The sequence below is a fragment of the Dermacentor albipictus genome, chromosome 2, assembly GCF_038994185.2.
Source record: "Dermacentor albipictus isolate Rhodes 1998 colony chromosome 2, USDA_Dalb.pri_finalv2, whole genome shotgun sequence".
Taxonomy (NCBI): Eukaryota; Metazoa; Arthropoda; class Arachnida; order Ixodida; family Ixodidae; genus Dermacentor; species Dermacentor albipictus.
This window is the reverse complement of record NC_091822.1, coordinates 130,485,404-130,506,654: the sequence shown is the minus strand read 5'-3', so window position 1 is coordinate 130,506,654 and position 21,251 is coordinate 130,485,404. Positions and strand designations below refer to the sequence as shown.

The window sequence follows — 21,251 nt, the reverse complement described above, 5'->3', positions numbered from 1 at the left end:
GGGCGATAGACGCAGCTTTACGGATTCGATCGCCAAATTCCGTATGAGAACTTTCTTGTATAGGGCACTACCGGGACACCTTGATTTTAGCCGCTTGCTGTGCCCGACGAGTTACAACCTGCTTGCAGCAATGGCGAGTCGGCACTGGTACCATAATGGGTTTTGAAACCTGCCCCATCAGCACGGCAGCCCGATGCTCTAAGGTTAAAAGGAGGACGGTTAAAAGGAGGACCGACCGACCGACCGACCGACCGACCAACCGACCGACCGACCGACCGACCGAGCGACCGACCGAGCGACCGACCGACCGACCGACCGACCGACCGACCGACCGACCGACCGACCGACCGACCGACCGACCGACCGACCGACCGACCGACCGACTCCAGAAAGTCCTTGAAGTACCCTAAGAATGTGAATCGCATTAAAATGCTCGATTGTGTCATCGTCACCACGTATTACCCAAACGGAGGAGGGCGCCTTAGCAGCCCAGCCTCGATAAAAGTCTAAGGCTCTTAGTTTAATTGGGTTAAAGTTACTTCAGTATTTTCTTGAATGAAATAAGTTTTTGTGCCAACAGGATGTGTCAATACTATCAGAAATGGGTATAAGAATTCTTGTGCAACCGCGCGCCTCCTGAGCCAGCCAGTGGTTATCCAATTTGTGGTGTGTAGTTTCACGGCAACTGAGAGCTGCTCTCGCCAAGCTGTCAGTGATTTCGTTCATAAATAAGTCCTCACGGCCCGGCACCTAAACCAATCTAATTACTCCATGTGAGCAGACACTAGCAAATGAAACATACGTGAAAGAAGACCACAGCGATTTGCTGTGAACAATGAGCATAAGGATAAATAATGTGTAATTATGACAACTCTCAATATTAATGAATTTAGATTCAGAAGTGCCACTTGGTGTATCTTCATACTTGCTTATATGCTAGCATGTTTTGTGTCCGTGCTTTTAGTAACGTGTGAGCGCATAAGCAAGTACGATGAATTTTCTTAACGGAGGGCTAATATTAGCGCTATAAATTCAACTAGATATACAGATAAGAAGTCCGGAATCGATATTGAGAATGACCAGTCAATAGCCGTGGAGAAAATGTCAATACCAGATTTTACACTCTGGGGTGTCTGTCACACTGACAGCGTTTATTGGTGAACGCAATAAATCATCTTGTGACATACGATCGAATAAATTATAAGAGAGATGCTTTGCATTGTGGAGTAGAGGTAGTCTAGCATTCTGTAAGCGCTCTCGCAAGTTGTAAATACGAGGACTGTTAGAAAAGTATCCGACCTTTGGCCGAAGAAAAAAAAAACTGCGGTAACTGGAGCGTTGCAAACCTAATCACCCTCAATGTAGTCTCCTTGGGACTCCACACACTTCTCCCAGCGGTGCTGCCATTGTTGGAAGCATTCCGAGAAGGCCCCTTTCGGAATGGAGTTTAGCTCAACTATCTTTGCAGCCATAATGTCCTCTCTTGTCTAAAATCGCGCTCCTTTCAATGGCCTCTTGGTTTTGGGAAACAGCCAGAAGTCGCAGGAGGCCATATCAGGCGAGTAAGGAGCCTGTTGAACTAAAGAAACCTGGCTTTTCGCCAAAAAGTCTGAATCAAGTGCGAGGAATGTGTAGGGGCATTGTCGTGATGGATCCGCCAATTTCCTGTTGACCACAACTCCGGTCTCTTGCGCCGCACAGCGTCACGTAGGTGACGGGGGACATCCCTGTAGTACTCTCTGGTGATTGTTTGACCCTGTGATGCGTACTCGTGGTGTACCACACCGCGGGAGTCAAATAAAGCAGTCCGTATCATTTTGACGTTGCTGCGCACTTGGCGGGCCTTATTTGGCCTTGGTGACGTAAAATGCTTCCACTGTGATGACCAGAATTTGGTTTCCAGGTTGTACCCGTCACCAGGGATTATAGTGTTCATGGGGTCGGGGTCACTGTTTGTGGAATCCAGCCTGTCCTGTGAGACTTCAACACGAAGTTGCTTTTGCTTCACAGTGAGCAGCTTCGGCACCAATTTCACTGCAACTCTTTTCATGGCCAAATCTTTGGTCATAATGGATTGTGCAGAAAAAGTGCTGATGCCCACCTATTCCGCAATTTCTCGGATAGTCACACAATGGCCCCGCATCACCACAGCGTTCCCTTGGGTAGTGACCTGGTCATTTCGGCATGTTGATGGCCGACCGGAGCGTGGCTCGCTCTCCACCGATGTGCGGCCGTCTTTAAACCGTTTGTAGCACTCTTTAATCTGTGTGCTGCTCATAGAATCGTCACCGAAAGCCGTCTGTATCTTCCAAATGGTTTTAACTTGGCTGTCGCCGAGTTTCTGCCAAAATTTGATGCAGTAGAGCTGCTCCAGTCGCTCCGTCATTTTCCTTGCAATAAAAAACCGACGAGAGCACTGCGCACTATACCTCACCCAGCACTGCGCCCCAGCGACTGACGCTATCGGCAGGAGGGAAAAAATTCGCCCATGCGTACGAAGGTTCAAGGTCGGCTGATGCAAGCGCGCTTGTTTCATATCCATCAGGTGTTCACAAAAAAAAGTAAGGAACGATACTGTTCTAACACACCTCGTAGGTGGTACCTCCCATATATATGCACTATAAGGTTGTCGCTATTCTGCCGTTTCCTCATATAATTGTGCTCCAGCACTACTGAAACATAGACTAGTAGCCATGGGTTATAAGGTAGTTGGTTGAGGATGGGAGCTGCGGTCGAATAATTAACCATCAATCTTATGTAAGAAATTAAAAAAAATCATAACGAAAGCATTGAAACAGTAATTATAAATGCTATGTTAATGAAACAACAAAAGTGTTGCTTAGCTAAATAACTCATGACTTTATCTTCTTCATCATAGTAGCTGACTTGCTTTCTGTATGATATAGTAATGCCACCTTACCCCCTCCACCCTTTAGTGTTGATTACAAAATAAATGGAGATATTTTCGCACTCCCTCTACCAATGTCTAACCATAGAGTAGATTTTTATTAGTGCACATGCCTAGGCTTATGGAAGAATATGTTTGAAGCTGTTTGGCAAAAAGCCGATGTCGACTTTTCTTTTTTTCGAGCCGGTCCAACATTTGATTGATTGAAAACATTTGTTTCTGTCAATCACGTTGCATAACGTTCATTTTCGTATATTTTGTTCCCTGTCATGGTAAGGCTACCTTGCGATGAGTGCAATTAGTATCGCGAAGTCGGATAAACAGTCTCATGTTCTATTTCCGCTGTTTAGCAGAACAACGTCCAAGAACCTACCTTCCCGACATGTCAGCAGCATGGCTTTTGAGATTACCTTTATTATCAAGTTTATTTAGCCCACTTTTGAAATTCAGTGTTTGCGTAAAGTAAAGGCGAAACGAACTGGGAGGAGGCAGTGGCGGTGTTAAAATGCTTCTTGCTTTTCTAGCTTGGTGACTTGTTTTGAAGGTTCCAACAGCGGATTCCATGACTCGGAGAACATGACTTCTAAGCTGATGTCACAACCTAAATAACGCAGTGCCACCTGAAATGTCTGAGCAAAACTTTTTTGTTCCTGTAAATTTGCAGTGCTGCTATATCGGGTACTTGGTAACAGTGATTGGCAAGAGCTACCATCTAAGAAAAGCAACGAGTATGTGACGTCATTGCTGTATCGACGTTGTCGACTGTGACGCTCCCGATCGCTTCGACGTCGTTTTTGACCATGCGATGTGAGCCTCTGTAACCAAGAGGTTTGGGAGCTGTTAAGATTTCTAGAGGTACCAGTCATTTTTTGTGTAATAAACAACTAATGAGCCCCTATGTTCCACAGAAAGTTGTTCACCAATGCGTCTACAACTGTCATGGAAATTATGCACAGGAAAAGAAGCGTCCTGACGGGCTCACATGCCTGGTAAGTTCCACGTTCAAGGCAGGCTGCCACCTTTCAAATCGGAGTTTACTTAGAACTTGATGCTAATCATTCGCAATTAAGTAATAAATTATGAACAGAAAAAGAAAGTAGCAGTCTCCCGCGTAGAGGGCAGGTTTCGATAACGGTGGGAACTGGGCATATTTAATGCGTACGCATTTCTTTGGCGAGTACTCCCGCGAAATCTGTCTATCTTATGATGCCTTATATCTGCAAAATAAATGCATAATTGTTAAATTTAACATACGTAATTGTTATAATAGGGCAGTAAATGACGATGGGTAGCGTTAGAAAAAAATAACACTCGCGCAGGATTTCGACTTGTTACTTGCGGCGCCGCTAGGGCTGCATAGCCCAGTCCTAAAATTGGGCACCCTTTAGTGCATCAAGGATTTTTTGGCTTATATCTGCAAAATAAATGAGTAATTGTCAAGTTAAGACATGTAATCATTATAATAGTGTAATGACGGGTGATTTGTGGCATGAGAAAAAAGAAAGTTGCAGTTCCGCCGGGAATGCGAAACATCGATTGCGGTTGCAAATGAGTAGATAGCTATACGAAGTAAGAATGGTAGTCTCTATCAGACGTATAAACTTGGAAACATTCACTTAATAGCTGAATTAACAAGTATTGTGTCAGCGCGCACAAGCAAACATGAACACATCACAGTCGTTGAGCGCGGACGCGCGCTGTCAAAACGCCAGTGTGAGCAAGCGCGGCAGCAGCTGCGAGCGAAGTGACCTTCGTGCGGTCTATCGCTGTTTGCGAGAAAACAGCGCTCACAAAGGCATGAGCCATCTGCAGATCTCTTTCTAGATAGCGTTCCCGGTCTGTCACCTGGAACTACCAGGAGGAAACGAAGCCGCTCACAGGCATGCCCGAGCTCTTCTATACCGGGCGTCTCCCCCTGATGACCGTGAAGAGTGCTGGGACCTAACTGCTTTAGCAGTGTATGCTGACAATCTCGCACCATACAGAACAGCCAGGAAGGAGTACCCAACACCACATAAATCCCTCAATAAATTGGAAGAAAACACTCTTAGGAGGCTACAAACTAATACATACCCAACGCCAGCTAAGTTACACCAGTGGTACCCTACACTATACTCCCCGCAATGCCCACACTGTGGAGAGGCAGCTAACCTCTACCACATGGTGTGGGTTTGCCAATTTAATCCCATAACTGACCCCATTGCAAATCCCTCAAAAGAGCAATGGGAGGCTATTCTGCTCAGCGATGATCCTGACCGTCAGCACTGGCTGGTGGGGAGGGCCAGCGCAGCAGCAGTAACCAGTGGGCTACCGGAATAGGCGGCCCATCTACGAGTTCTACGAATTTTCTGCAAATAAAGATGTTTTCAATCAATCAATCAATCTAGATAGGGCTGCGCAAAGTACGCACTTGTTGGCGCAGTGGAAGCCGCCCCTCTCCTCCCTCCCACGCTGTCTTCCCGCTTTCTTCCATGCATGGCGCGCGAGATAGAGCTAGGATCGTCAGTTCCCCTTGCTCTCAGTCGCAAAATGCGCAGCGGTTTCCGGAGCATGACGCTCATTTAGCTAGCTTATGAACCTCTATCCATCACCTACGAATGCGCATTCGTAGAAAATTCTCAGACTCTTTGTACCATTTTCTCGCTTATGTATATCCTGCTCAGAGAATATCATAACGTTCAAAGCACAATTCAATTCAACCGAAACGGCTATTGGATTGAACACATAACAACATAGGCTATAAGAAGTGTTGAGCTTGGGACTTCGCCTTGAGGAAATCCGCTGCTACTGTAATACTAGGGTAACACTCGAAATCACAGCCGGGCGAGAGGAGTCCGTAGGCTTGCTAGTGCTCACAGAAGGAAATCGACCGAGCGTCAAAATGAATTGATGGAGCCCGGCCCGCTACCGGCGCTTTGAAAGAGCGCCCATATGCGTGGGTGAGACAAACTCGCCCTTGGCACTTTTGCCAAAAAAATTGTAAACGAGTAAGAGTCACCCACGGCACCTAAAGAGTTATAAGTGCCATTCGCATGCGTCAGATGTTTCTGCAGCAGCCGGTATGCGTTTCACTACCAAATGTTTAGGCCATTGAGGCACCGAGCACTTTTACGCGATGTGACAAAAAGATGTTTTTATTTGAAATCGAATAATTGTTCAGAGCACAGCCCCAGCACGAACATTGCATTTTGAGGGAGGGCACTCTTCGAGCTCGATAACGTCCAACGTCTCTGTTCACGGTGTTTTGGAGAGATAATAATAATAATAATAATAATAATAATAATAATAATAATAATAATAATAACAAGACCAACAAGAAGAAGGTTTATTGAGAGGGAAAGCGGAGAGGTTGGCAGGGGGAACGTGTCTCTGGTCTGCTACTTTCGCGGGGGCACAGAACGTTCAATAGGAAGGTGTCCCGACTCATCCAGGAGTTTATAAAGGATTACTGACGTACATTTTCAACAATTTTTTTTTTTGGCCGTAACATCAGCACTGTCAAAGCACTACGGTCACCTCCCATGTTTCTACTCATTGGGAGACCCGAGGTACCAGCATAGCGAAGGGACCGAGCGCGCTCGAATGATTGCGAAAACGTTCCGATGTCCTGCTCCGGCGTCACCACCTGTTGTGTCATGACAGCAGGATACATACCCTTCTCGAGAAACGAAACCAAGAATGGTGACAGAAAGGCTATTACAAATAATTTTTAGGGCTTCGAGGCATTTAAGTATGTTTCTCTGAGACGTTCATCAACGCAAAAAATAAAAATAAACGAAGAGTCGCAAATATTATGTCCGAATCCGATAAGCGATGCAGACATGCTGTGATTGGCAACGTTAGGCAGATTCACGTCAGGGCGTTGCGTCATGCGGTGGGAAGTCCGGCCCGGCATCGTGCGCGGGGTGGCTGAGAGCTTTAAGTGATGCTGCGTCGGTTTCACGGCGAATTAGAAATACATGCTGCAAAACTATAGTATAGCTTACCACTGAAATATTCTAACGCACTATCGGGGTACTGAAGAGAGCTCATTTCTCTTTCAGTTTCAGAAAGCAAAGTTCTTCAGCAGGGATGTGGTAGGCGTCTGTCAAGCAGGTACCTGCTCAGAAGGTCGTAAGTATAGCAACATTACTAATTTCGTCAATGATTACTTCAACGTGCAAGAATGGCGTGTATCAGATGCATCCTAAGTACCAAACCAACGCGCTTCTTATTTTTCTTAATTTTGTTAATAGTTTTGTACGAATTTACTGACATATTTCCAACGACAGGTCTAGTCGAAGGGTGCGATATGACCTACTACAAAAACAAGGCACAGTCACCGGTAAGGGCACACATATTCAATGCATGTTTCAAGAATACTAACCACAGAATGTTGTGTGGGCTTTTATTTTTGGATATTCGTGTCTTAACTTTATTTCCCTTGTGATAGTGACTACGCGTATTGAATACTAAACACATGTCGCACATATTTTGCCAGATTGCAAAATTCTCTCTCTTAATGAGCGTTATAGGAGGACAATCAATACGAAGGAAGGTAATTATATCTTTGTCACGACGAAAGGACGCAACGGCACTACAACGGAGGCTCGCAGATTAATGTGATCGTCTATTAGGGTTTTCGCTGCTTGCTCGAGAACGCCAAGCTGACGAAAATTAGTTGGCAGCTTTCTTGAAGCGGTGCGCTCACAGCGAAACTGCGCATTTAAGCCACACGAGTTACGTACTAAAGTGAAAAGGTGCGCTTTGACGGTGTGCATTCATAATGCTAACAGCGTGAGCAAAACGTCGGGTGGGGTGAAAACACACAGTACGAGCACTGAGTCACAACTAAGTTTACTGCAACACATATCAATGAATAATAGCGACACAGGCGATCACGTGGCAAAACGAGGAAAGCACAAACAGGACAAGTGGATACGGGGCATCTGTTACCAATTGAAGACTGGCTAATACATCTCCTGCCCTTCCGCTCTATGCGGGCTGACTCCACGACTCATCTAGTGGATACATCTGCATGCTTGAACAAAATAGTTGGCTCCTTGAGCTGAGGCTAACACCATGAATTGTCAGCAATACGCAGACACACGTGCCTAATCATTCTTGTAGAAGGACAATTCATGCTCCTTACCTCTTACATTGTTGCTTCGGCCAATTTGTCCTATGTACATTCACCCACCTGAGCGGGAAAGGGCACCACCACACTGGTACTGCAGCCTACACATTCATTTACATGATTCACTTCGGACCTTATGTTAGAATTACATTCTGCTCCACTTGCCCGCCTTTCGACCGCCTGACAAGTAGCATTCAGTTTTCCAGTTATAGGACCCCAGGACCCTATACCGTAAAACTATTCCGATCTGTTTTTATTCCAATCTCCTGACTTGAAATTTACGTAACCACCGACGCAAGCATCAGGAGGTAACCCGCAACGTTGTTTGAAAAGCCCAATCAAACACGCATCTCGTTTACAGGAGGTCACTTTCTTTTGCTTTCAAAGCGAATAGCATTGCCTGCATTGAGCAGTCTTTCTCATCTAACTGGCTGAGAAGAGGCGAGGAGCACGCTGAAGTGGAGACAGTTTCGATGGGGGCGAGTCGGCGCAGTGAAAGTACATAACCAGATGGGGAGCGTGGTGCCACCATCTGCGATTGGTCCGCTTCCCCTCACTTAGTGTGCGGTCATCGTCATCATCATCAGCCTGGTTACGCCCACTGCAGGGCAAAGGCCTCTCCCATACTTCTCCAACTACCCCGGTCGTGCACTAATTGTGGCCATGTTGTCCCTGCAAAATTCTTAATCTCATCCGCCCACCTCACTTTCTGCCGTCCCCTGCCACACTTCCCTTCCCTTGGAATCCAGTTCGCAACCCTTAATGACCATCAGTTATCTTCCCTCCTCATTACATGCCCTGCCCATGCCCATCTATGTTTTTTAATTTCAACTAAGATGTCACTAACTCGCGTGTGTTTCCTCACCCAATCTGCTCTTTCCTTATCCCTTAACGTTAGACTCATCATTCTTCTTTCCATAGCTCGTTGCGTCGTCCTTAATTTAAGTCGGACCCTTTTCGTAAGCCTCCAGGTTTCTGCCCCGTAGGTGAGTACTGGTAAGACACAGCTATTATACACTTTTCTCGGGAGGGATAATGGCAACCAGCTATTCATGATCTGAGAATGCCTGTCAAACGCACCCCAGCCCATTCTTATTCTTCTGATTATTTCCGTCTCATGATCCGGATCCGCCGTAACTTCCTGCCCTAAGTAGATGTATTACCTTACCACTTCCAGTGACTCGCTACCTATTGTAAATTGCGGTTCTCTTCCGAGGCTGTTAAACATTACTTTAGTTTTCTGCAGATTAATTTTTAGGCCCAGTCTTGTTCTTTGCCTCTCCAGGTCAGTGAGCATGCATTGCAATTGGTCCCCTGAGTTACTAAACAAGGCAATATCATCAGATAATTGCAAGTTACTAAGGTATTCTCCATTAACTTTTATCCTCAATTCTTCCTAATCCAGGTCTCTGAATACCTCCTGTAAACACGCTGTGAATAGCATTGGAGAGATCGTATCTCCCTGCCTGACGCCTTTCTTTATTGGAATTTTGTTGCTTTCTTTATGGAGCCCTATGGTGGCTGTGGAGCAGCTATAGATACCTTTCAGTATTTTTCCATACGTCTCATCTACACCCCGATTCCGCAATGCCTCCATGACTGCTGTGGTTTCTATCGAATCAAACGCTTTCTCGTTATCAATGAAAGCTATAATAAGGGTTGGTTATTATCCGCACATTTCTCCATCCCTTGATTGATAGTGTGAATATGGTCTGTTGTTTAGTAGCCTTTACGGAATCCTGCCTGGTCCTTTTCTTGACAGAAGTCTAAGGTGTTCCTGATTCTAGTTGCGATTACCTTAGTAAATAGTTTGTAGGCAACTGACAGTAAGCTGATCGGTCTATAATTTTTGAAGTCTTTGGCGTCCCCTTTCTTATGTATTAGGAATATTTTAGCGTTCTTCCAAGATTCCGGTACGCTTGAGGTCATGAGGCATTGCGCATACAGGGTGGCCAGTTTTTCTAGAACAATCTGCCCACCATCCTTCAACAAGTCTGCTGTTACCTGATCATCCCCAGCTGCCTTTCCCCTTTGCATAGCTCCCAGGGCTTTCTTTACTTCTTCATGCGTTACATGTAGAATTTCAAGTTCCTCTAGACTATTCTCGCTTCCATTAACATCGTGGGTGCCACTGGTACTGTATAAATCTCTATAGAACTCCTCAGCCACCCGAACTATCTCATCCATATTAGTAATCATATTAACGACTTCTTCTCTTGCCGCCTACGTCTGATTCTTGCCAATCCCTAGTTTCTTCTTCACGGCTTTTAGGCTTCCTCCGTTCGTGAGAGCATGTTCAATTCTATCCATATTATACTTGCTTATACTTCCTTACTTCCTTATTCAAGAACAGCTCGAATCTCTGCCTGAACAGGCACCAATTCCTTGCGGTGTTCTTTGACAGCACCAACGGTTGCGGCGGTTCACTAAATCCATCTTGTCGGCTCACTGCGACGCCCGTATTTCGATGCGTTTCTGCTTGTGCAAATCTATCCTACTTCTGACAGCATGTGGTACAGATGTGCAGTGACGATTTGAAGCGAATGTATGAATTAAAATTCGTGCACGTCCGTGCAAACAATGATGCAGTAAACTTTTAGCCGAGTAAAATTGCGAGCGAAAAGGTCGAGGAAAGTGAAAAGAAGCCTCAAATGATGTGGGTGAAAAACCTATGCTAATGGCACATTAGGTGTGTGTGTGTGCGTGTGTTTGGAGGAGGGGGTGGGGGGCTTCGGCGCCCGGGGCGGGGGGGCGTAGGGGCGGAAGGGCCCTGGAGCCTCCCCTCGTTGTCGGCGCCTATGCGCAGCCCGTGAACGTTTGAACGATAGCGATTGGACAAGCGACGCCTTTTTCGTTAATGGCGAAAAAGGCGTCGAATAAGAATGATTTTTCTTCATTCTAATCATGCATAATCCGTGGACACATATATCAGTTTTAGCAGTTTTCGTGACTTCACGTGACAAATAGGTGCAGTTGGTGGTGGTTCGATTATATTTTTACCAATTCTGCAGGGCTTATTGCAGAATTGGAGTAGAAAAGATTGCAATAGCTTTACGTTTTAGCGCCCTGAATTAAGCAACTGTTATTATTGCAGGCGAAACTGGAAACGGAACAGCGAAGTCGAATCGCTTTCTTCCCGGATTGTCGTTTGAGTTTACGCTGATAGTGCTTCGTATGTATGCGTGAAAAAAAAAGTTTTCGAAAAGTTAGACAGCGCTCCAATATTGATCAATGTTTTTAAATCAGTGCAAGTCCTCTTTTCCGCTGAGCACACAGCTCCGTGCTTCCTTAAGGGATGGTATACAGCATCATTTTTTTTGTTCTTGTCTGAATGCAAACTGACATTTTTGTCTGAATGCTACAATATGCAGGTGAGACCAAGCTCGAAACCTCTGAGAAGAGACGATGGTGACGCGGTAGATGATTGGATAGAATTAAGTGAAATGATGAGCTTAGGAAATTTGTGCCTAAAGACTAGGCTGGTTTGATGCAGGACATGGGACAGTGTAGAGCTCAAGGAACCCATTTATATTACTGCAGTGGATGTAACTAGAGGCCCATGTTTAAGACATATTGAGCAATTGAAAAGCCTTCTATGAGTAGGTAGAAGTGCTTTATATTCATATGGAAGCTACTGCCATGCAAACAAGAGTGATCTAACATTCTAAGCTGCAGTGCGTCGGTACACGCAGCAATTGCACGCTTGGTCATACAAATGTTGCGGCTGATCTGAACATTGTACGCGCTACATGATACGTTATTACGTATTCCCACAGATTCCAGTCGCTATCAAATGTGAATGTTCGACAAGAGCACGAACAATAGCGTTGCAGGATGGAACACTGTGTGCAGTAAGTTCAAAAAGTGAAAACATTCTTTTTTCAGTCCACTGCCACAACTAATTCGGAAGTAAGTAAGGCAGAATTTGGCTATTCGTTGCGTGCGGGGAGAGAGGTCGTGAAGCGCTATCTTTAGACGTTGTTAGTGTTGTTAGACCTGGCTTTTATGTGTGAGTTTTGAGAAGGGAGCGATGTTCTGTTGCACGCGTGAAAACTTGTACCGACTGTGATTCCATCCAAGCTTGGGCCGGTATAACGTAAACTTATTCCAATCGGTTTTTATTTTCAAATCTGCCATTAGCCCTCCTTGATAAGTCAAAATGGCTCGGGCTCTGCTCATATGTGTGTGGCACCCGCCCATATGACCTGGATCCGGACCATTCTGACCGATCAGGCAGGGCTAATGGCTGATTTGGAGTAAGAACAGGTTGAAATAGGTTTTACGTTGTAGGGCCAACGGACGTGGTTAGGGTTTCGTGGTCGGTTGACTTGCGGCGACATTGAGTGCTAAGTGAGGAGTGTTTGGTAGTACTTACTACTAGTAGTAGTAGTAGTGGCGGTGGTGTTAGTAGTAGTAGTAGTAGTAGTAGTAGTAGTAGTAGTAGTAGTAATTTAGTCGTACTACTACTAAAAAGCAGTAGTAGTAGCAGCATCAGCATGAAACTTCAGTTACACCCTTAAAGGGTAAGGGGTCCGGTGCAGAAAGCTGGTCTTGCTTCTTTACCCGCCGGCGATTAGACTCCCCAGTCGAGAAATTCAGCAGCAGTCATCGCCCGTCGCGCCCGCTCCGCCAGCCACGCAACGGTGCTTGCCAGCTCCAGCTGGGCAGTGCTGCTTTCCACTAGTCTAGGGTTCGATTGAGAAGGAGTTATAGGCTTCATAGGTCGACACAAAGACTCCGACGGCAAGGAGTAAAATAAAAGAATGAGGATAATGCTAAAAAGTTCCCGTATACGCTGCAATGTGTTGAGCAAGTAGCACATCCGTGTTAGAAAGAATTGACAGTGTAGTTTCTGTCGCAGAATAACGAGAAAACGGCATCAACAACAAATAAGCAGACGACGATGTAAATCGTAATGCATTTTGACTGCATAATGGTGTGCGCAAAACTGCAAGGCATATATGGAGCGTGTTTCTTTTCTGTGCTTGTCTTTTTCTGTCTTTTTTTTTCGCTACTGCTTTTACGCCGGTATGTGGTTAATTATGTTATTCGCACTGTTTACGGTACCGGTAACTCTTTTCGGCAACTGTTTACGTTTGAAGTCTTGCTCTTCGTTATTCGTTTATGCTTCCAATCTTCGTCCTGTAATATGCCCCTTCCCTCTGTAACGCGCAAATACTAGGAGTAAAGTAATGTGCAATAAAGTAAATAAATAAATAAATAAATAAATAAATAAATAAATAAATAAATAAATAAATAAATAAATAAATAAATGGAAGAGCTCGCTTTCAGCACCGGCAAAGAAAGAAGCGAACAAAAGGTGTACTGCGGGACTAAAGCACTCAAAAGCGTGGCGACGGCAACTATTCATTGGTATGACCGAACCTAACTTGCACGAGGAGGATAAAAAAAATAAATACCAGAAGTGGTTCGGTGACGTTTCCCAACTCTAACGAAACAAGTGAACCCACAAATAAGAGCGCCAAGGTATACCAATCTCTAAAATGCGTACGGTGCAGCACACTCCACAATTAAGCCACCTCAGTGGAGACTCGGATGTCTGAGACCCTTCGTAGTTATCCCTAAGTTGAAACCGTACTTTCGCTCAAGCCGACCCTGATTCAAACTTTGTAACAGTCTCCATAGATTTGGAGCAATTCAGGTGTCCCAGGAAGCACACCTAAAAAAAAATGAAAAAGAATAACAGCAATGCAGCATACTATCGAATGAGCTGCGCACTTGAGGCGCTTGGGTATCTTTATCAAAGTGTGATATCGGGATACTTAGCGCATAACTGTTCAGCAATATTTTGCACGATGACATTAGTATTTCTAGTATTATTCGAAGAAGCCGTGATGCCCTGCCACCAGAAAATATGGAAGCATATAACATTAAGGTGAACGGCGACATCTTTATGAGCGTTCCTTCGGTATCATTACATGCGAGTGGGTTTGGACTTGTAGATAGGGCTCTGCGATCTTGTTGGCTTTCGTTTTTTTTTCCTTAATTTTTTAGTCTCCTTGTATGTGCTCATCAGAGAGACGATAAATCGGACAGTTCACGCATGTGTGCGTTTTCACGAAAAAAAAAAAGAATGCGGATTCAACGCACATCTCGGAATGTCTGTGAAGGGAAATTTTCTCGAAGAGGTTCAGCGAGCGCTATAAATTTGTCCGTTTAATTCCTGTCTGGCGCAAAGGAACTCGCTGCGTGCGCATTTGCGCGCTCTCTCTCTCTCTCTCTCTCGCACGCACCCGTGCTAAGCAACCTGGTGCACGTGACTGGCTCCCAGGGTTAGCTGCAGTTGGCCCACATAGCAGTATGCGTGCGATTGTGGTGATATACAGAAAGCCATGGAAAGCGGCTTTATTAGCTTCAATTAAGGACGCCATCCTACTTTGGCGCGTTTCCCCGAAGGACGTTTATGAAAAAAAATGATCTAGGTGTAAATCCTCTTGTTATACGACATACCTGTATGTCACGTAAAGTGCAGATGTGCCTTTGGCAAGCTGCTACTTATGGCGTCCCGCAGCTTATGGTAAACTCGTATGTTAATTATCAGAATGTAGAACCAATTGCATCTGGGCATTTGCCTTTCGTTCAAATGATTTAAAAGCTGAGGGACATTTATTATCAGAGATTTCCAACCGGATGGGTATCGACTGTTAAGAAATGCTTTACTTTATCCATTGTAAGGTGAAGTACTTGTATTGTGCTTGCATGACGCGGCTATAACGGTTTTGGCCACTGTGGTACAACGCAATCACGTACGCTTTTTTCATAAACAAAATAAAAGAAAGCAAGGAAAGAAGCGATTGTACCTTAATGGATAAAGAATCTGGCCACTGTGCTGAGAGACCGGCGTTCAATGCGACCGTCGGGTGCGCAATTCAATTTCTTTCAAGCCCGTCTCACTCGCCAAGATAGCAACACGCAGCAGCCGGAGTCAAGAAAACCCGGCAGGGTTTGCAAAGGAAGCTTCGCGTTAAATTATTAGCAAGTTAGCGCTCTTTCTACCTGTTTCTTCTTTGTTCTGCTAACAGGCTGCGTCCGAGACGTTTGGCATCTCTCCTTATGATCGCCTTTGTTTCGGTTTTTTTCAGCTTAGGAGTGCCCTAAGCTGGACCGGCAAGAAGCTGCAAGAAGTCGGAGTGTGCGCAGCAGGCCATTGTGTAGCGCGACGTAAGGCCTGTTTTTTTTTTTTCGATCTCTCCGTGAGCAATTGTTGTTCTCCTACTAAGACACATGTATAAGGTTCAATTTTCTCTCTTATCAAGCCGAAAACTGCACACACACACACAGACGCAAACGCACGCGCACACGCACACACGCGCACACGCACGCACGCAGACACACACACACACACACACACACGCACACACACACACACACACACACACAGACACCCACACACACACACACGCACACACACACACACACACACGCACACGCACACGCACACACACACACACACACCGAAGAAAACAAGTATGTCATATACTCATTTTTAGAACTTCTAAGCGGGTTTTGCCGACGACGGTGACCACAAGAATGTACAGCAGTACGAAAACAGTAGAGATGACGCATGTAGCTGGAAATAGTACAAATCAGTGTTTCTTGAGAAGTACACTGACACCCATTGCAATCGTGCGTCGGTTGCCATGAAGATTAATGTTTAATAAAAATAGTGTTTGTCTCAGGTTATGTGAAAAAAGTGTAAGTACCTAGCTGAAGTTTAAGTTTTTATTATGCGTGTACAGGAAATGTCAAATGATACTGTTTACAGATAACTTACAGATAGATGAAAGAAAATAATTCTCCGATTTGCATGTTTGGTGTGCATAACCGCTGCCTTTACGACATGACGACCGCACGTGAAGCCAAATATTTTTGCCTAATAACCACTAGCGTTATTTCGCAAAAATAGGATATGGTATACTGCCCTAACTGGAAACACCCGGGAAAAACCCCATAGTCCTGTTGGAATAACTGATCGTGCATACAAATACAGCCAACGCAATGAAACACGGACAGGATGAGCGTGAACGCGTATTATTATGGCACACTTCCACGTCACCGAATATTACAGCGTCATTTCTTTCATCGCGCTTTTTCTCGACTGTGGTTGAGGGGATGTTACATCTTGTTTGGGTACACCTCCCATTAGAGCTTGGTGAACTCCGCAGCTCGACTTCGGATATTGTCATTCGAAGTCGTGCAGTCAACTGGGGTTCTTGCTGCAACAGACCAGCAGAATTCGACAGTTTTGTGTGCAAGCTTGCTCCCACAACTGTGCCATTTTTATACGAGAAAACATGTTTCGAGTGCACTGTAGACAGACTCAAGTGACTAGACAGGCACATAAGTCCAAAAACAAGAAAGGGGCTGACAGATGGAATAGCACTCTGTGGTATAAAGTTTGTAAACAGGAATAAGGTGCCTCAGACAGGTTGACGAAGATAGGTCCTCCTATCGAAACGTTGGCCAGCCTGTCTGAGGCACCTTATTCCTGTTTACAAACTTTATAAGACAGGCACAGGAGACCCAAAGGAATGAGGCTTTCACCTAAACAAAAATAACCAAAGTGAGGAACTTTATTCTACCACGAAGACGCAACAGCATGACGTAATAGCGTGTGGATGTCCCAGTTTGCAGACGATGTAGCGAGTAACGTGAAAAAAATACATAAACTTAAAACAGAGATAAAGAAAGCACAATGAAACGGAAGTTACTTGGGATAGTTGAAGAAGTTGAAGTGTCGGGAGGATTGATAGTTTGTGCTTGTCCTGTCCAGGCTTCTCTGTTGGGTTTATATTTAAAGCTTGGTGAATAACGCTCACAGACGTTCACCAGAAGCTCACCAAGATGTCGTAGTGCAGCACTAGGTGCAAGTAAACGTTGGCGCAAATAATCTCCGACCTCTGTGTTTGTTACCAACCTACCCACCATGGCCGGTCAGTGAGCCTGATCTAAGTGATCACAAGGTAACTGCGTTCCCACACACGAAGGCAGTAGCACTTTCTCGCCCATGGGACTGCATGGTCTCTAGGTCACCGCAAGTTACGCCCAGGGCTATCGTCAACTCAGTCTAATGAGACGGTCACAAGGAGGCATTAGATGGCCTAGTTGCGGTGCGCTCGCCTCGGCTGCGGGAGCTTGTGGGTTCGATTCCCACCACCGCCGTGCACCCATTGGTTCTCAAATGGGAACAAGTGTACCCGGCCTGGCGTTCGGCTTAACTCAGGGGTGATAGGCTTGGGAAAGCAGCCTGTGGCATAAATTCCCGTGTAAACACTTGTGAGTGCAAAAGAAGAAGACGTGAAAAATAAATGGAGGCATTAGCGGGAAACAGGCGGTGTCCGGATGTGAGTGTCTGTATTGATTTTTTTTTTGTAAACAAACATACCCACAGATTGCAAACTATATATGTACAATTTGTTTGGGTAGCAGGCAAACCCTTTTATTCTTGCTCGCGGGTTTTGTATTAAAGGGCAAATTTTAGGTAATGCTCGCTTTTAGTAATCGCAACACTCGTGAAGGGCAATAAGCTATACTTCGCTGATCACAAATGCAAACCGCAAGAAAATAGATAAAAAATAAGAGAACAAGAAGCTGCAAGAAGGAACGTCGACATACGTCACTGTTGGCTTCAGTTTAGCTTTGGATGCCGAAAATAAAGAAAAGCGCACTATTTCTGCTTGAAACCTTTTTGTCATGCGATAGCGCTGAAACTTTTATATTGTTCGTACACCTCAGCGTTTAAGAAATGACATATGCAAAAGAAACTGAAACGTGCTACAGAGGGATGACGGTGACACCCATCGTATCTGCTTTTTTTATGTCCAGTTCTTTCCAGTTGTTTTTAAGCGTCACAGTGCTAGGTAGTTACCATTTTATTCTTTGTTACAGCGCCTGACCAACCAATCGATCACCAGTTTAAGAAGAAAGAGTGCAAAGTCAGCAACGTGCAAGTCTCTCCGGAGGTCTGTCCATACATGTTCTCACGGGCGTGGAATTTTTTTGTTGAAGTCATTGACTTTAGTTCGTACAGTGCGATTTTTAAAACAGCTGCAATGAAGGAGAAGATCCGGACTGGTGATGTCAGACGGCAGGGAGCTCGAGGGTGAAACTTTTTGTTGACCCACGTTCTGACAATTCTAGCTAACCAAGACAATGGTGAGGAACTGACAGGAGAACCGTTACAATATCAGTGATTTTTTTTATTAAAGCGAAACTTTCTTTGCCTCTTCTCCCGACTGCTGGCAAGGCAGGCTACTGCGATGGCTTGCCTTGCCGCTGCCGTGGCGGGCCCCACCGCGGCAACGTTGCACAGTTTGTGCGCACGTCACGTGCTGTGCTTACTTTGCTAGGCGACAAAAATGCAGGTGCTGGGCCGTGGAGGCCGGGGCCTGAGCTGTGGTAGTGTAAACATTAGAATCGTCCATCACCTCAAGAGAGGGCTTGGAGCTGGCGTCTCAAGAGCGTGCAGGTCACGTATGCAGGAGGAGCACTCAAACAAGCGCTATAGCAAAATGGCTCCAAAGCGTCCACTCAGCGTGCAAGACACTCGTGCCCGAAAGAAGCGTCGCACCGAACAGGGGCACCTACGCAGCGAAACGTGGTGCTGACTGCGAATGTATCTATAAAGTGCATACACATCATTTTATAATACTAATTGAATTACGTAGAGACCCATCATTCAATTAAACTTGAACACCTTGAACTTGAACTCACCATCTCGTATTGGACTAAAAGCTGAAGAAATTGCACATTAGCGACTAACATCACCGCTCATTGTCGTCATTCAAAGCAAACAGCATACAAAACTTCGCTTTCATCGATTCCCACAATGCGTGGGATCAGCCGTTTTTTTTATTATGGCACTCGCGCATGATATCTTGTGGCCAAGCGCCAATGGTCAAACCACAAGCACTGATATTTGTAGTTTCCCATTTCTTTTCTGCGTAAGTCTCTAAGTCTGAGATTACGCAAACGCTTCTTGTAGAACTAGTTGCATGGGACATACAGTCATAATTTCCTCAGCTTGTTGTAAATATTATTAAAGATAAGTTTAATTGTATCATTTTTATATCATTGTATACTGTAAAAAAACGGGGTTCATTTCATTCCCCACAACTGCATTTAAAAATGGTGCGCAGATGCTCTCCTTTGCTGCAATTTTTATCGTCACAACGAAAACGTTTCAACATATGGCTTTTAGAAAACGTCCAACGGCCCGTTGGTAGCTGACAGCAATTCCTTTGTAAACACTTGTAGCTGTGAAGTGCAACAACAGTATAACACCATGAATTTGCTTTCAGCTTATTGTCGGAGCGTCTTGTACGGCTACGTGCAGGCGTTTTGAGACGGAACATCGTCCCAATGGTACACTATGCCTCGTAAGTGAACGTAAATCAAATACCGCCTTTTTATTTTTGTCTGTGCTGTGTGGAATAAAGCTCCACGAAGTGATCTACAAACAAAATCTTGCGTACATTTCGAGTGGAACTACTGCTTTGTGGTTATCGATACAAGATGTAGAACAATGACAAAACAACTTAGGCAAAATGTTTATGCCTGTCTACAGAGATTTCGTTATTTCGTTCGTTCGTTCGTTATTTCGTTCGTTATTTTCTACAAATGTAGAAAATAACGAACGGGGGGGGGGTGAAATGAAAGTGGATGAAAAGAAAACTTGTTGCCGGTGGGGACCGAACCCCCAGCTTTCGCATCCAGAGTGTGTGATGCGTTACCAATTGTGCTGCAGCGACGGCCATCAACCCGTCCACTGACTTGGTTATTTATCTGTAATAGATCTAGTCGTGGGAGTATTAGCCAGCGCCACTCAGACTCATGGCGGGTGGATGTGGAGTACCTCATTTTTTTTTTCTCGATGGCGTCAGGTAACATGCGAGCATAGGAGAGTAGGCAAGTGGCTAATAAACCCTCGTATGCTACCTAATGGCATCAAGGCTGCCAGATTCGGGACTCTGGTCAAGAAGCTGGCAGTCGAACCGGGCAATTGCGGTGGTATTCACCGTTAATTTATTTACGGGTAAATTAAAAAAGATTAAGTAAACAGTACCTAGTGGATAGATAGATAGATAGATAGATAGATAGATAGATAGATAGATAGATAGATAGATAGATAGATAGATAGATAGATAGATAGATAGAGAGATAGATAGATAGATAGATAGATAGATAGATAGATAGATAGATAGATAGATAGATAGATAGATAGATAGATAGATAGATAGATAGATAGATAGATAGATAGTATTAAGAAAGATTAAGTAGATAGTACTTTGTGCAGTTTGGTTTACAATGTACGACCCTTTTCTCTTACAGCTGGAATACAGGCGCGAAGAAAAGTTAATAGGACCAGCCAAGAAGACATACAGTATTGGCGTGTGCTTGTCTGGCAAATGCCTCCGAACCAGAAACAGTTGGGACATTAAACTATAATTTTTTTACTTTTCTTTTTGCATTGTTTACGCACATCGCCTTTCTTGTGGATGCACGTGCCGTAGGTAATTCTGGAACGAGTCTCCAGAACACAACGTCGACGGTGACTGCTACCAGTCATGCTAAGAAAATAGTCGAGCGTTATTTTTAAAAAGCTACAAGATTTGTTAAACGAATGGTGCGATTTAAGGCGCATATGCACGCTATATTGAGGACATTCAAGTAGCGCTCGTTGCTTCATTGGGTAATTCCGTAGAAAACATATCCGTTGACCAGTAAATCTGTAGCGGCGACGTAGTCCCCCGAGCACTGCGGCCAGCACAAGAGGAGCGGGTGGCGGGAGAGGAGGCAAATCTTTTCTGAGCGCGCCATCTCCTCACCAAAAGACGCAGACACCCATAAGCCCCTTCGCAACAGCGCGGGTCCAGAAGCCTGCCTATTCGCTCACACGTAGACTAACGTCACGAAGGCAAGTGTTCAACGAAACAAAGTTTTACTTTCGCAATGTCGCCCCATTTGACTATCTTCACGACTTCCGAAGTAGTGCTGGGTGTTTATTGAAGTTTGACGAGACATTCTTTTTATGGTTGGAAAGGCCTTACATAAAGCTCGCTAGATTATGAGAACTACGTTAGCGCGGAAGTTTTTTTTTTTTTCGATCTGTCTTATTTATGGTTGGCAACGAACGCGCCCCACAACTCGGCTGCTCAGAGCACGCATCTTTTGTATCGGCGGGTCTAACGCCTCCATGCCCGTGCT

The 21,251-nt window shown here is 44.9% G+C and overlaps 3 protein-coding genes across 4 annotated transcripts in view; 2 read left to right on the top strand and 1 right to left on the bottom strand.

Annotated features, from left to right (window-relative positions):
• LOC135912534 (uncharacterized) overlaps positions 1-7,098 on the top strand; it is a 46,395-nt gene extending 39,297 nt beyond the window's left edge. The window contains exons 10-11 of the mRNA XM_070534705.1: positions 3,817-3,897; positions 6,952-7,098. Of these exons, the coding sequence (XP_070390806.1) occupies positions 3,817-3,897; positions 6,952-7,098 (228 nt within the window). The remainder of the gene's footprint in view (positions 1-3,816; positions 3,898-6,951) is intronic.
• The window catches only part of LOC135912540 (uncharacterized), a 328,642-nt gene that overhangs the window by 210,868 nt on the left and 96,523 nt on the right, over positions 1-21,251 (bottom strand). The gene's annotated exons all lie outside the window — the stretch shown is intronic.
• Positions 7,186-20,504, top strand: LOC135912517 (uncharacterized). The gene is made up of 6 exons (XM_070533051.1): positions 7,186-7,232; positions 11,801-11,875; positions 15,128-15,206; positions 17,934-18,007; positions 19,346-19,423; positions 20,376-20,504. Exons 1-6 carry the CDS (start codon positions 7,200-7,202, stop codon positions 20,490-20,492), a joined length of 456 nt encoding a protein of 151 aa, XP_070389152.1. The 5' UTR covers positions 7,186-7,199; the 3' UTR covers positions 20,493-20,504.